Source organism: Sinocyclocheilus grahami, unplaced genomic scaffold (genome assembly GCF_001515645.1).
Source record: "Sinocyclocheilus grahami isolate Dianchi unplaced genomic scaffold, SAMN03320097.WGS_v1.1 scaffold230.1, whole genome shotgun sequence".
In the NCBI taxonomy this organism is placed as follows: Eukaryota; Metazoa; Chordata; class Actinopteri; order Cypriniformes; family Cyprinidae; genus Sinocyclocheilus; species Sinocyclocheilus grahami.
The window spans coordinates 290,028-305,676 of NW_015505409.1; the positions used below are offsets into that span (position 1 = coordinate 290,028).

General features: G+C 38.0%; 2 protein-coding genes across 5 annotated transcripts; one reads left to right on the forward strand and one right to left on the reverse strand.

Moving 5' to 3' along the window:
• The first annotated feature begins 2,020 nt into the window (after positions 1-2,020).
• On the forward strand, positions 2,021-8,190 carry LOC107597234 (myelin proteolipid protein-like). 4 transcript variants are annotated; one of them, XM_016288205.1, is made up of 8 exons: positions 2,021-2,214; positions 2,481-2,579; positions 3,642-3,828; positions 3,989-4,145; positions 5,631-5,805; positions 5,879-5,952; positions 6,037-6,102; positions 7,266-8,190. In XM_016288205.1, exons 1-8 carry the CDS (start codon positions 2,211-2,213, stop codon positions 7,338-7,340), a joined length of 837 nt encoding a protein of 278 aa, XP_016143691.1. In that variant the 5' UTR covers positions 2,021-2,210; the 3' UTR covers positions 7,341-8,190. The 4 variants fall into 4 exon arrangements, with proteins under 4 accessions (XP_016143691.1, XP_016143694.1, XP_016143692.1 ...); XM_016288208.1 differs by lacking the exon at positions 2,481-2,579 and having other exon boundaries at positions 2,028-2,214; XM_016288206.1 differs by lacking the exons at positions 2,021-2,214; positions 2,481-2,579 and adding an exon at positions 3,116-3,166.
• Positions 8,191-9,835: 1,645 nt separating this feature from the next.
• On the reverse strand, positions 9,836-14,827 carry LOC107597235 (titin). The gene is made up of 5 exons (XM_016288209.1): positions 13,802-14,827; positions 13,518-13,685; positions 11,651-13,186; positions 11,227-11,332; positions 9,836-10,251 (listed from the first exon to the last, which is right to left on the reverse strand). The coding sequence occupies exons 1-5, from the start codon at positions 13,927-13,929 to the stop codon at positions 10,147-10,149; spliced, it is 2,043 nt and encodes a 680-aa protein (XP_016143695.1). The 5' UTR covers positions 13,930-14,827; the 3' UTR covers positions 9,836-10,146.
• Between the last annotated feature and the right edge of the window lie 822 nt (positions 14,828-15,649).

A 15,649-nucleotide genomic window follows, 5' to 3' on the forward strand; every position in this document is an offset into this window, starting at 1 on the left:
ATCACAATATCACTTCTATTACAAAAAAAAAAACAGTCACCAAATATGGAACCTTGACTGTCAGACCTTTCCAACGATATGTGTTTTGTCAAGATTACAAAAAGATTTTATTTTCTAAAACACAAGCCACAAAATCACAGAGTATATTTAGGCCCTATATGTTTTTATATCTTGATTTATACCCCTAAAAGGGCGACGTATCCCCTGAGATACAAACATTTAGAGACAGATTACCAAAAAATTAAGCATTTAATTCATACATTTCAATGTAAACCTAATACACTAATGCTGAATAACAGCTTTTTAAACAGGTAAGTCCCCTCCAACATGTTGTAAATATGTGAACTAGATCAACTTTTATCAGAGGGTGAGTAGATTTCCCACTACTGGCGGCCATGCAGTTTTAAATGCTGCCCGTGAGCTAAACAAAGCATGTATGAGCAAAGTCAATATATCTAAATATTCACAACAAGCACCCTTTCAACATGAAATCAAGAAATGAGACCTACACTTTCCCTGCCTCTGCCCACAGCCTCTCAAATGTTTGTATCCCACAGGATACGTTGCCAGTTTTAGGGTTAAGCTGTTTACAGCGCATTCAAGGTACATTGTGTCAGTTTGTGTGTTTCCTGGCAGCTGAACTTGAGAAAATCTTAGAGCTACAAAACAAATTTACATAGGTCTATAACTAAATATTTGTATGGGGATATTTCACACAAAATTAAAAATCTATTAGCTTATCATCGTACCCTTGTTTTTTTTCTTCCATGCAACTGTGTCCTATTCCAAGTCCATGCAAAAATGATTTTCTTAGTATTTTTGTCTTGTTTTTCAGTGATAAACAATATCTAAACATTCTTAAATCAATATATTTAAGAAGCAAAATGGTATAAGAAAAATATCAAAATTAAACGACTTTATGCTTAAAACAACAAATATCCAGTGGGATAAGAAAAATAGAACTTGTTTATTTGGAAAACAAGACTTAATATCTACGTAAGTTTGCTTCTCAAGTATGTGTATCACGATTTAAGAATGTTTAGATATTTATATTGGAAAATAAGACAAAAATACTAAGATTTTTGTATTATTTATATTTTTTCTTTTTTATGGAGCACACAAAATTATTTAGATTTATTTCAAACCACACATTAGCACTATTGTGTTCATCACTGTAATAGTATTGTGTACGTGTAAGAGAGTGAGAGAATTTGTGTGTATTGTGTGTGTGTTACAGAAAGAGTGAATTGTCTGTGTGTTCCTATTTCTGACACAACTGTAGTATTGTATTGAATGTCCCAATCTGACTCTAAAGGTCACAGCTCATTCACTGTGCTTCAAAGTCTGTGTGTGTGTGTATGTATGTGTGTGTACTTGAACTACTATCTTTGTGAGAGCCAGTTTGAGGTTTAGCCATTGGAGTGAGGACCAAGAGGGTCCTTACTTTCTAGCACTCCTTTAAAGGGCTGTTTGTGGGTTAAGACTTGGTTTTAGGGTCAAGGTTATAATGAAGTTAACGCTAGGGTTAGGGTTAGGCAATGAATGTCTTCACAAAGATAGCTGTACAAGAATGAATGTTTGTGTGTGTGTGTGTGTGTGTGTGTGTCAACTTAATCATGAATTGGGGACAATTTTGTACCCAGAAGTGAGCAACAGTGAATCAAATCTCATTTGTAAAAATGCTATTAAAATAAAAACTTTTTCATTCTAAAAATGCAGAATGTTTTGTTAGACTTGTATTATTTATAATATTTATAAATACTACAAGTCTAACAGCTGTAGCATTTGTAACATGCTGTATGCAGAAACACTATTTGAAGTCAATGGAATGTCCCCATTTATATAGCTAAGTAAAAGTGTATTTATAGGAATGTTAATACAGAAAAACTCAGCCCAGAAGTAAGTGCTTGTGCACAAACATTTTGACCAGTGTGCTCATCTTTATAATGCATGTGCATGTGAACATTTAGGGTTCATTGCACTGAAACAAACACAAACACTCGTACTCTTTATTTATCATGGCAGTGAAAGAGGGGCGCTGCATCTTTAAGATCTGCCCCTGTGTGTGTGTGAGTTTGTGAGAGAGAGCAGAGGGGCTTGTTTATTGTTCCAGGGACAAAAGCGTGAGTGAGAATCATAAAAGCATCGAGGGAGATTAAACTACACGGCACATCACAGAGACAGAGCGTGATACGCACACACATACTCACATGGGTAAGTCTACCTGAACTCACCTAACCCCATTTTAACCACTAAGAATATTTATGGGAATTTTAATTGATTGGTGTGTCTTTGATTTGCATGTGATATAAGTTGTTTAGACAAATGTATACAAGCATTTTAATGATTCTTTTTTGTATGATGTGTGTAAGATGCCATCTGGTTGGTCAGAAGCTTAAAGGCATCACTTCTGCATTTGTGATGGAGATGCATTTAATGGATCCTTCTTAATTAAAAGGTTGTTTTGATTGATTAACCAGCTGGCTCCGGTTTTGATTGGCTAAGACAGTTGCTACGACGCCTCAGAGGTGTGGATGAGAAGACCAGTAACCCCAGGAGACTCCAGGAGGTCACATCAGGTCTTTAGGTCAAATATTCTCTTCTATGATGGGGACTCTTGTACAGCCCAGTGCCAGTTTGAACTGGGAAAATATTTGATGTAGTTGCATTAAGGATTCATATGTATGTATGCATTGAATTGTTTTGTAGGTTTCTCCTTTTTTGGATAACAACTTAATAGCTCTATGCAGAATCACATCTTCTGTTTGAACTGTAACAGCAAATTTTCTATTTTCTGCTCGAAACAAGGGATAGTTCAATCAAAATTGAAAAAATCTGATGTCATTTTTACACTCTCATGTTGTTTCAAACCTGTATGCATTTCTTTTTTTTCTGAAAAACACAAAGAAAAACTGGTGTCCAAACAACATTGGACCACACTGAATTTCATTATACAAAAAAAAAACAGAAACATTTTTCAAAGTATCCACCAAAGAAAGAAGGTCATACAGATTTGGAACAACATGAGGGTGGGTAAATGATGACAACATGTTAATTTTTGAGTGAACTATCCCTTTAATTAAGTACTTGAAGAGTTTATTTGAAGTGTTTTGGAGAATGGATGGATGGATGGACCCAAAAGCATTTCCACATTCTCAAACAGAAGGTGTGATGAAAGTGTGTTTTATAGTAATCAGATTATTGTGAGTGACAGGCTTGTTGAGAAGAAAACTGTTTAAAAAGAGTGTAAGACTGGTTGACCTGCCACGATCCCAATTGTAACCCTGGTGGTGTCAGTATGTGTCTGTCTGTGCCGCTATGAGTGGAAACGCAATGACGTACTCCGCTGCTGAGGCCTGTGAGTGTGTGTGTGTGTGTGTGTGTGTGTGTGTGCATCAGATACATTTACTCACAAAGCTCATTGAGTATATGCATGCATGTGTTTTTTTGTGTGTCCTTGACTAACTGTAGGCCAATTAACTCTTTGCGTACTCATTTCGAGGTCATCGGTGTGATTTTGTAGTTGAGTATGAGTGCACTTGTGTATTGGTAGTACAGTGTGTGTGTGTGTGTATAAATGTGTGTGTGTATTGTATGTGCTGCATGTGCAGTTGGTGTGTTGATATATTACTCACCTACAGGTTGCTATGACTGCTGCATCCGCTGCCTGGGCGCCGTGCCCTACACAAGCCTGCTGGCCACCCTGCTCTGCTACACCGGTGTGGCGCTCTTCTGCGGGGGAGGGCATGAGGCACTCACTCACACACGCACATTTGTAGAGCTCTACTTCGCAAGGGACGTCCAGGATTTCATTGTGCTGGCAGACTTGTGAGTTATTGCCTTTTTTTGGTGATTATGTACAGTGCAGTACATAATGTGAGAACAGAATTGCTTTTCATAAATCAGTGTTCTTTAGTAGGCTATAGTCTCTTCTAATTTGTCTTATGAATGTTTGCATGTGTTATTTATTCTATATTTTGTGTTTCAGTATAAAATATTTCCAGTATGTGATCTACGGTCTGGCCTCCTTCTTTTTCCTCTATGGATTGTTGCTTTTGGCTGAAGGTTTTTACACCACCAGTGCAGTAAAGCAGACATTTGGAGAATTCAGGAGCACCAAGTTTGGGCGCTGCCTCAGCCTGACTGTGAGTGTGTGTGTGTGTTTCTGTGAATTGTGGGGACTTTCCATAGACTTCTATTACTTTTATACTGACCAAACAATATTTTCTATCCCCTAACCCTAAACCTACAACTTACAGAAAACCTGTTTGCATTGTTAGACTTTCAGATAAACATAATTTACTATTTAAAAAAAATAATAATTCCCTCATGGTGACCGCAGGCCGGTCCCCACATTGTCAGGTTTTACTATCCTTGTGGGGACATTTGGTGTGTGTGTGTGTGTGTGTGTGTGTGTGTGTGTGTGTTACAGTAAAATTGATAACTGTAAGTGATTAATAAAACATACAGAATTCAGACTAAAGTGAATTTACATAAACTGTGTGTTGAATAAACTTTAATTTCCTTTAATGAAAGCGGATGATCAGTGTTGTCAATTTGTTGTCACAGCTACAGACATTTAAACCAGATAAGTTAAAGAAGTTCACTTCCAGAATGAAAATTTCCAGGAGCACTGAATTAAATTTTTTTTAGGAAAACATTCAAGGAATTTTCTCCATATGATGGACTTCAGTGGTGGCCAACGGACTGAAGATCCAAACTGCAGTTTCAATGCAGATTCAAAGGTCCCAGCCAAGGAACAAGGGTCTTATCTAGTGAAAAAATTATTTTCTTTTTACATACTTTTAAACCACAAATGCTCGTTTTGCACTAGCTCTGTTATGTGCATCCATGACTTCATGCATTGTGTAATCATGTTGGAAGAGAGAGAGAGAGAGAGAGATTCTGAATTTTGTGGTCGCTGGTCCTTTCGCATCTTTCTTGATAATGAAATAATACAATATGGAAAAGTTGAAAATGTCAAAAATGTGATTTTGTGGCCTGAAAAAAGCAACAGTAAAATACTTTTTAAAATAATTTGTATTAAAATAGCCAATATTATAATATTAATTTTATAATATAACATTAATTGATAATAATTATTAAAAATATTAAAACCTCATGTCATAAAAGTCATGGAGAAGCTATGGGAAATTCAATAGACAATATGCTTTTTCAGTTATACTCAGTTCTAAAGTATTTATGCTGTGTGAAATTACTCTCTGTAAATGTGATCTCTATAAAATGATTTTGAAACTACTTATTCCATCATCATAAATAACTGGAAAAGTTCAGAAAGTGTGGGAATTCTGATATATACTCCAGCTAGATCACTCAGGTCATCCGACAGCATCTTGCTTGCTTGTATCCTGATAACCTGTGAGCAGTTGATTTAGTCAGCTATTTCATAAAGTCAGTTTTATTTTTTCATTTTGTATCTTCTTTTATATCTATATATGTATGTGAACATTTATGACCATATATGTATATTACTTGTGTAAAGCAGTAAAAGCATTGTTAAGGTGCTGCTATATATAAATCAAGTTTTACTTACTGTACTTTCTTATATAGTTTGCAGTGTCCATGCCTGTTGTGTTGCACTGATCTAATTAGCTGTTTCTCTTGTCCAGTTCATAATCCTGACGTACGTGCTCGCCGTGATCTGGCTGGTTGTCTTTGGCTTCACAGCCATTCCTGTGCTCTTCTTCATTAATATGGAAAGCTCCTGTCACAAAGTCAACATCCTGTCAGAAACCACCTTGTTCAACCAGCAAGCAAGGGTCTGCATGGATGCACGGATGTATGGTAGGTCTGCACCCTTCATCATACGCATGCTTGTGTGTGCTCACAATCATGATGTCTGTGTTGTTTTATATAGGGTTTCTTCCCTGGAATGCTGTGCCGGGGATTGTTTGTGGAAATACACTGGCAAGCATCTGCAAAACTCCAGAGGTTAGACGTTTATTATCCTAGACACACGCACATGCTCAGAGTTTCAAGAGATCATGTCTCTGATACCCCTTTTTATGTTTCCAGTTCTATGTGACCTATGACCTTTACATCTGTGCATTTGCTGGAGCCGGAATCACCCTTCTTGCTCTGGTTAGTGGTCTAATGTTTTACATCTGTGAAGTAATTTATATTTACTGTAGAAGATGCTGTGCAAGGTTATAGTGGCCTTCTTCAAGAGGCTTATTATTTTGTATTCTGGAAAGCAGCAAGTTCACCTCAGCAATCTTTATTATTTTAATGGTTTTAATGATTTTAAAAATTACAGTTGACAGTGATTGATGCATCTTGATGATCACTTAGAATGTACATGTACATGTACATTTATTGCTTATTATATTTACATATTCATTTATATTTTCTACGCCTATTGACAAACTTCCACTGCCATTGAATTCAAATTCATTGTGATTTTATTTGCACGAAATTCTTTACGTCAGAGTGCAGAGCATGAAGTTAATAACGGAAGAACAGCAGGGGAATGTTTAGTTTACAGTTAGTAACTGACCTCTCTGCTAATAACAGATCTCCAGCGTCTCTACTCCCTTTTCCTGTATATTTGGCAGCACTCATTTCTCAGGCTTTATCTAAAGACAATCACTATGAGCAACCAGAGCTTCTCTGTCGTGTTGAGGAGCACAATGAGACTGATGTAAACATTTAATTCCGTAATTAAGCAGAATTATTTGGAAAATTATCTGGACACATAAGCTACACTTAATAGTCTCAGTTACATTGCATTAGATATGTGCCATCTGAAAACAAATGCTGCTAGAGATTTACACTCACTGAACTTCACTTTTTTGGTCTTAATTCTGAAAAGTATATTATGTGTAACAGTATAATTAATCACATTTCTTTCTGTGATTTTCTTTTTAAATGTGCTTGTGATCATTTAATGATAAAAGAGATTCAATAGCTATGCATATTGCTGCATTAACAAATTACACAACTTTTTTTAAGTATTTTTTTTTTAGTTATGCAATACTATGCTTTACTATATAAGGAACTAAAGCCCCTGTTGCTCCAGGGGTACTGTTCCTCTAAAATATAAGGGCTATACGCTGCTTTGGACAAGACTGTAAATAAATAATGATGTGCTATTGCTGGAATTGCATTCCTTGCCTGATGCTTATAATAAAGTCTCAAAAGGATATAAACACTCATGCCACAAGAGCTCAAATTTCTCCTATATAAAAATCCTTTTGCAGAGGAATACATCAGACACGTGTTGTTTCTTCCTTCTTTTTTCCTAGTTCGTTTACGTGGTTGCCACCACCTACAACTACGCTGTTCTAAGGTTTCTCGGAAGGAAGGGAATCCGTTGCTAGGTTCGGTGTTGCTAGGCCCGCTTTCCAGTCGCCTGTGGCAGCCATTTCAGTGGTGTCATCAGTGTGGCCGGTGAGGAAACGCAAAAGAGCTCCATGAAGCCCCTGCAGAGTTCTATCATACAGAGCACAAACACACACACACACACAAACCACTGGTTTCATGAGACAAATTAGTACAAACTACACTAAGGTAGATTTACCAATGAAAATACAACAATTCATTGAAGCACTACACGTAAAACCACAAACTACTGTACAGTGGATCTCTGGAGGAGTGGAATCTAACTTCTGTGTTTCTTCATTTGTCTCCTCTCTCTCTGTCTTTGCTGCACACATTATTATATACTCTCATGGCCATTTATTCATTTTAATGATTGTATTCATTGTGCTTCATGGTCTTATTAATGCCTTGCGGTTTGCCAGGATTTTAGCCTCTCTCATCTCTCTCTCACACATTCCATCTTTTTAAGAGAGTTTGAGTGTGTTGTTTCCTCAGTCAGATGTGGGTGTTTTATTCTGTGTGACAGCGCTGTAGTGAACAGCTTTCTTTGTGTCATTTTGAATGCAATATTTACAGACATTCTTAGTGTCACCACCTGTGTGATTTTATGTTTCTGGGTGTATTTGTTGTATATTTTGACTAACTGTGGCAATATGCTAAACCTGATCAATGATGGTGCTCGATCCAAGGAACTAATGTTTTTTTTATTGTTCACTTACTGGCTTCAGAAAACTAAAAATTATTTCTACAGTAAAATTGATAACTGTAAGTGATTAATAAAACATACAGAATTCAGACTAAAGTGAATTTACATAAACTGTGTGTTGAATAAACTTTAATTTCCTTTAATGAAAGCGGATGATCAGTGTTGTCAATTTGTTGTCACAGCTACAGACATTTAAACCAGATAATGAAAATTTCCAGGAGCACTGAATTAAATTTTTTTTAGGAAAACATTCAAGGAATTTTCTCCATATGATGGACTTCAGTGGTGGCCAACGGACTGAAGATCCAAACTGCAGTTTCAATGCAGATTCAAAGGTCCCAGCCAAGGAACAAGGGTCTTATCTAGTGAAAAAATAATTTTCTTTTTACATACTTTTAAACCACAAATGCTCGTTTTGCACTAGCTCTGTTATGTGCATCCATGACTTCATGCATTGTGTAATCATGTTGGAAAAGTCATAAACGGTTAGTTCTTTGTCTGTCTCGTTGGTTAAAAAGGTAGGGTAAACTCCACCTCATTTTCTATTTGTTTAACCTTTTTTTGTAAAGTTGAAAATACTTTCTTTGCACGTTCGCTTTGTAAACACTGGGTCGCTACTTCCGCCTACATCACATAATAACGTAATTATGTAATGCGTGAGGTCGAGCTAGTGCAAGACGAGCATTTGTGGATAAAAAGTATGTAAATTTGTATTTTTCTTGACTGATCATTTCACTAGATAAGACATTCTTCGGTTTGGATTGTGTAGAGCACCTTGAAGCTGCACTGAAAATGCTATTTGGACCTTCAACGCGTTGAGCCCAAGCGACAACCTTCCGGTCTCTCTCGTGAAACCACCACGGAAGTGATTAAAACTGCAATTCATCGACTTGCCGCTAGAGGCTGGCTCCAAAAGGGAGTCATTCCCATAGACTCCCCAACTTTACGAGATGGTCCTCACTGCAGAACACAAGATCCAGGGGGCGTGGTTGGTTGGATCCAGATCCAACTCCTCCCACCTTACATATACCTAAACCTACCCGTCTCCACCCCCTGATCCCTAAACCCACCCATCTCCACCCCTAAACCTACCCGTCTCCACCCCCTGATCCCTAAATCCACCCATCTCCACCCCCTAGATGTGGATCCAACCCCGCCCCCTGGATCTTTGTTCTGCAGTGAGGGGCTACTGAACTTTACAGCAGAAAAAAATATTTTTACAGCCTGGTACAAATAGTGGTTTTGGTCTATATAGCTAATTTTGCCCTTCATGACAACTGTGAGGGGGGTGAATTTTATTTTTAACTCATCCGTTTAAATTATAATAAGCCTTAAATTTCTGCATAATTAAGGGCGTGGCCACTTGAGTGACAGGTGGATTGCCGCTGCTGTAACCACCGTCGAGCTAGGTGGACGTGGCTTCAGCAACGAGCTCCCGCCTCTTTGCCCATTCTGGATTATCTGGGAGTGACGCGCTGCCAAGATGGCGACGGCCGGCTCCTTGAACTTTGAGCTTCAAAAACGCTCTTCAGAAACCTACGGGTGACGTCACGGACACTAGGTCCATGTTTTTATACAGTCTATGGTTGACCCCCATTGAAGTCCACTAGCCTATATGGAGAAAAATCCTAGAATGTTTTCCTCAAAAACCTTAATTTCTTTTCGACTGAAGAAAGAAAGACGTGAACATCTTGGATGACATAGGGGTAAGTAAATTATCAGGAAATTTTCATTCTGGAAGCGAACTTCTCCTTTAAGCTGATAGGATATTTAAAAAAAAATACATTTGAAACTGTGAATTGTTAGAAGAAGACAAGGAATATATTGATCAGAAAGAGAGAAATACTTTATTAAACCCCATGGGGAATTTTGTCAGTATATAGGAAGACATGCACACGCAGCACGACCATTTGCTGAAAAATGGTGATGAATGTATGTGCAATAAGCCTACGACAGCAGTTCCTCTACTGATAAAGACTGATTTTATTATTATTTTTTTATTAGTGCTGAATTACAGCAAACTTGCTGGTAGACACTGAGATGTGCTTGGGTGTCATGGTGATAAGTTGTTGTGGAGTAGGTTGCAGTAGGATGAGTCATCAGAGCTGGAAGATTTGATCAAAGCATTTCTCGCAGAGGATTTTCCCAGCATAGTGGTACATAGATGAAGAGAGATCATCCAGAGGACTGCTGCAACCATTACACTAAAACACACACATACACAGACACAGCTTTACTCATCACGCTGCGGCACATCTTAAGTCTCACAGAAAATAAAGAAAAAGTTCCAAGGCTGTAAAACATAAAGTCAATTCACTGGCATTGGCAGATGTGGTCGAAAAGTTAATTTTGGGCCTTGCTTCCAAGCATAGGCATTTTTTTCCACCTGCTATTAACATGCGTCTCTTGAGGTTTTCTTTTAGACCATTGAAAAGGTTAAATACACAAGTAAAATGTTTAGGTTACAACAGACCCTGTCTCTGAAAAAAAGAACAGCTGTGACTGATTTTATTTTATTATTATAATTAAAGCATATTAGCATGTGTAGATTCATTCCAAAACATTTATTTTTTTATTCTAACAGATAGTTTTTTGAAAAGAAGCTCTCTGAACAAAAAACTAAACTAATGAAAAAAAAACATTTTGCTGAGAACAAACAGAAATGAAAAACAACAGCATTTGTCTAGTACTGCTTGTTATTCAATTGATTTTTGAGTATGATGATATTTTGAAGAATGTTGGTATCCAAACAGTTGATGATAGCCATTGACTTCCATAATATTTTTTCCATACTATGGAAACAGTGGGCTGCCATCAACTGTTTGGTTGCCAACATGCCAAGTATCTTCTTTTGTGCTCAGCAGAAAAAAACTCATGCAGGTTTGGAACCACTTGAGGGCGAGTAAACGGAATATCCCTTTGAGCTGCAAGCACGAGAAAACAAAAAATAATAATAACAAATGTCTTGGGCTTCTGTAGGTTTCAGTGATCCCATCACAAAATGCTTTTGACCTTGTTACCATCTGTATTGAGCACTGACCACCTGTGATCAGATCACCAAAAACCTTGAAACCAAGTGGAAATATGTGACAAAACTCAGATGAAAACAATTTGGTGGAAGGGTGAGACACTGACTTCTGAGCCTGAGTGCAGAGGAAGAAAAGATTTAAAAAGTAAACCTTGAAACAATCCGGATGGCAGCAAATGGCAGGAATGTTAATGGAGATTTTCACATTTCCATCTATGGGCAGCTTGCAGAAGGAACACATGGTTTTACCTTTGACACTACAAAGAGAGACAGATACAAACATGACTTATTAAGAATGGAACTGTGTTAAATACTAATACCTGTAAACTTTACTGTAAAAATAAATGAAGGTATTCAGTAAAACAGACAGGTCACACTTAATTTTACAGTGTTGATGTTTCTGTGTTTGCATAACTGAATTTAGCTAATAAACTATATACTTACTGTGTTAATATTTTGTGGGTCCTTTAATTACATATTTTAATGTTATTGTTATAGAAATTAAAGCAAAAACGCATACTCAAAGAAGTCCACAGACATCATATCTAAATAAATGTGTCTTATAAGCGACTTACTTCAATTCAGCTTGACTGTTCAGTCTGTGGTTCTCTTCCAGGGCTGCCACACGGGGTTCTTCGATCAGTTCTGTAGTTGATCTAGTTGATGACTCTGTAGTTGGAGTTTCCAGAGCAGATACTAGTGAAAGTTCCCCATGTTCCCCATGTTCACTTGTAGGCTGGTGTTCTGCTTGTCTGGGTTCGAGTGGAGCCTCAACTAAAGGTGCATGTGCTATTGAGACTTGTTCAACTGTATCATCTTCTTGATTCTCTGTAGTCAGTGTACCTGAAGGCTTTGCTGGGTTCTCATGTAGGGTTTTGACTGCTTTCTCCTGCAGCACTCCACTGAATAGTGTTTGATCTGTTGAAGCTCCATCTACAGGTGTCTTCCTTGTTCCCTCTACAGGAGTCTCTGTGTGTGTCTTCAGTGATTCCTCTGCAGGTTTCTCCAATATGTTCTTTACAGGAACATCTATAGGTGTCTTCAGTGGTTCCTCTACAGGTTTAACTATATTGTCCACTACATACATTTTAGGAGTGTAAGCATGCGTCTTCAGTGGTTCTTCAACAGGTTTCTCCACTACGTCCGTTTTAGGAATGTCTGCATGTGTCTTCAATGGTTCCTCTACAGGTTTAATTATAGTTTTCTCCACTACATCCAATTTAGGAGCGTCTGCATGCGTCTTCAATGGTTGCTCTATAGGTTTAACTATAGGTTTCTCCACTACATCCAATTTAGGAGCGTCTGCATGCGTCTTCATCGTTTCCTCTACAGGTTTAGCTATAGGTTTCTCCATTATGTCCTTTACAGAAACATCTGCATGTGTCTTCAATGGTTCCTCTATAGGTTTCTCCACTACATCCGTTTTAGGAATGTCTGCATGTGTCTTCAATGGCACCTCTACAGGTTTAACTATAGTTTTCTCCACTACATTCAATTTAGGAGTGTAAGTATGCGTCTTCAATGGTTCCTCTATAGGTTTAACTATAGGTTTCTCCACTACATCCGTTTTAGGAATGTCTGCATGTGTCTTCAATGGCACCTCTACAGGTTTAACTATAGTTTTCTCCACTACATCCAATTTAGGAGCGTCTGCATGCATCTTCAATGGTTCCTCTATAGGTTTAACTATAGGTTTCTCCACTACATCCAATTTAGGAGCGTCTGCATGCGTCTTCAATGGTTCCTCTATAGGTTTAACTATAGGTTTCTCCACTACATCCGTTTTAGGAGTGTCTGCATTCATCTTCAATGGTTCCTCTATAGGTTTAACTATAGGTTCCTCCACTACATCCAATTTAGGAGCGTCTGCATGCATCTTCATCGGTTCCGCTACAGGTTTAGCTATAGGTTTCTCCATTATGTCCTTTACAGAAACATCTGCATGTGTCTTCAATGGTTCCTCTGCAGGTATGGCGATTGGTTTTTCCACTATGTCCTTTACAGAAGCATCTGCTGGTGTCTTCAGTGGTTGCTCTGTGGCTTTGACTATGGATGGCTCCACTGCTTTCTCTACATGTGCTCTCCTGGAGTCCTCTAGGACAGGATGTGCACTGGAACACGTTCAGAATAATTATGAAGCATCTGATTGACCTTAATGAAATATTAAATGTTGATATTGCAGTTCAGTATTGTTAGAAATTAAGGATTTCTGCTTCAGCTATTCTGACTTGCATTTGAGGAAATTAAAGGATAAAAGGCTCTATCCAGTAAAGAAAGATGTACCAAACCTTTTGGCCAGCTTGGACCCACTCTTGACTGGTGTGTTTTCTGTTGGGTTCAGGGGCCTAAGGGAGAGCAGACGGCTCTCCCTTAGGCCCCTGATTGAATGCAGAAACACTGAATACAGGAATCACACACAAGGAAAATAAGAAAATCTCTCACTCAAACTTCCTTAAGGCTGACATGACAGAAGAGCTTTGAGGGGGTGTGGACGAGCCCAGGCTGGAGGAGGTGGTGGCGGTACTCTCTTCACATGGCATGATGGAGGAAGAGACCGAACTGCTCTCAGGTGAGGACACATTTTTAGGTTTTCCTAGCTTTACTGGTTTACTGTTAGAGAGTAAAACGTGAAATAATTTGAGAGTTCAAGCAAACATGATCAAAGACTTTGGCTGGTTGATACTACCGCTCTCAGCCAGCAGATGACAGTGAAAACCTGCATTTACCGTGCTTTTACATCTAACTGTGTGTCCTCAACATTTTGAGATCTGTTGATCCAGCTTCCATCTTGTTTCAAATGGGTTCGAACCTTTGTTGCCCGGAATACGGCCTCCCTGTTGACATCTACAATCATAGAAAACCACCTATTAGAGTGTATTTGGTTTACAAATTTATATTTTGTGTGTGTGTGTGTGTGTGTGTGTGTGTACCACTGGACATGGCAAGATCCTCTTCTTCAGTTAGGCCTATATTAGAAATACATGAAAATTGAAGTCAGATATACTTTATAGCACAGCTTCAGTTTTTCTATCTCTCTTTCTGTTATTATTTATACCATAGATACATTATATTTTTGACATGCTCATTTTATTAGTGCCAGTTGTTCAACATTATTAAATATTTTATATAATCTCAGAACAGGTTGAGATTGGCACAATCAGGCTCCTGTACTCCCCAAAGATGATGCATGCATATACTGCAGAAAAATGTAGCACTTCCAAAAAAAAAATTCAGTATGTGTGTGTTATCTAGCATGCCATCTAGAACAGAAACTCAGACAACTCATTGTCTTCATGCACTGTTTGGAATTGCACTTGACATAGTAATTGCATTGTGTTGGGATGCATTAGTCCTTTAGCACTTAAGTGGTGAAGACATAAATAGCTAAAAATAAATGAGCTGGAAGACATTCAGGACAATGGCAAAGAGGAAGAACAGGTCATAAAACACAGCAACCCAGACACAAGAGTGATGAGAAAACTGTAAGATCTTGTGTTTGTGGAATACTTAGGTTTTCTCATGCACATGCTTTATAGAGCTAATTATATGATATCACAGTGATATGGAGCTGTATATTCCAACATTTCCCTCATTGGTGTCTGACTTTTAATGCCAGCAATCTGAAAGGATCTGTTCTGTTTACAGATCCTTGAATAATGTTCTTGCATGCTTTGTAAGAGTTTGATTTCAGTCAAACTAAAACAATAATTTGTCTTATTAGATGACATAGAAACGCTTTAGCGCGACTGAAATCATACCAGTCCAATTTTTGTGATATCACGATGAATGCCTCTGACCTTGGCATTGTTTGCATGCTTCAAAATCCAGCGGTGATGATAAATAATCAATTGTCTCATGTATATTTGGACAGACAGATGAAAACGTGTGTGCAAAGGTACACAAGTAAGATTTTTATATTGACTTTGTCCCTAAACCTAACCCTCGCCCAAATCTGTTGATAGTATTAGATGTAATAATTTGGCTGATTTATGAGCCTTTCAAATAGTACTAGTGCACTTCAAATGTCAGTTTCTGACTATATTAGTGAAGATATTTTCATTTTTGTCTTAGCGCACTCATAAAAGCCATGTCCTCCTCAAACATTCCAGGATCAAAAAGCACAACATCACACACGTATCGGTTAAGTTTCTAACATAATGGCAGGATGTCCTCCTCACTTCCCAGAATAGTGAAATCATCTTTATTGCTTGTTTTGTTAAATTGTCATTGATCACAGTTAGAGGAAGAACCCCTGCTACGTAATCCAAACTCACTCAGACAAAAGCTTCAACACACAGATGCGTTCAACTCCCAGATCAAGCTTGGTTTAAGACATGTTTCACTATATCTGTGTGGAGGACATTTACAAACTGTAAATGTCAGTGCATTTCTCTGCTATAGTGTGTGTGTGCATTATAAAGCAAGAGGTTCTTACCTGCGTGTGGAAAACTGGGCAGTTTAGTCTGTGAGAGTGATTTAAAACTTGCCAGACTGCAACCACTACATATGAACACACAACACCTCTCATGCATACCCCCCCCCCCCCCCCCACAAACAAAAAAAAACAAAAAAAC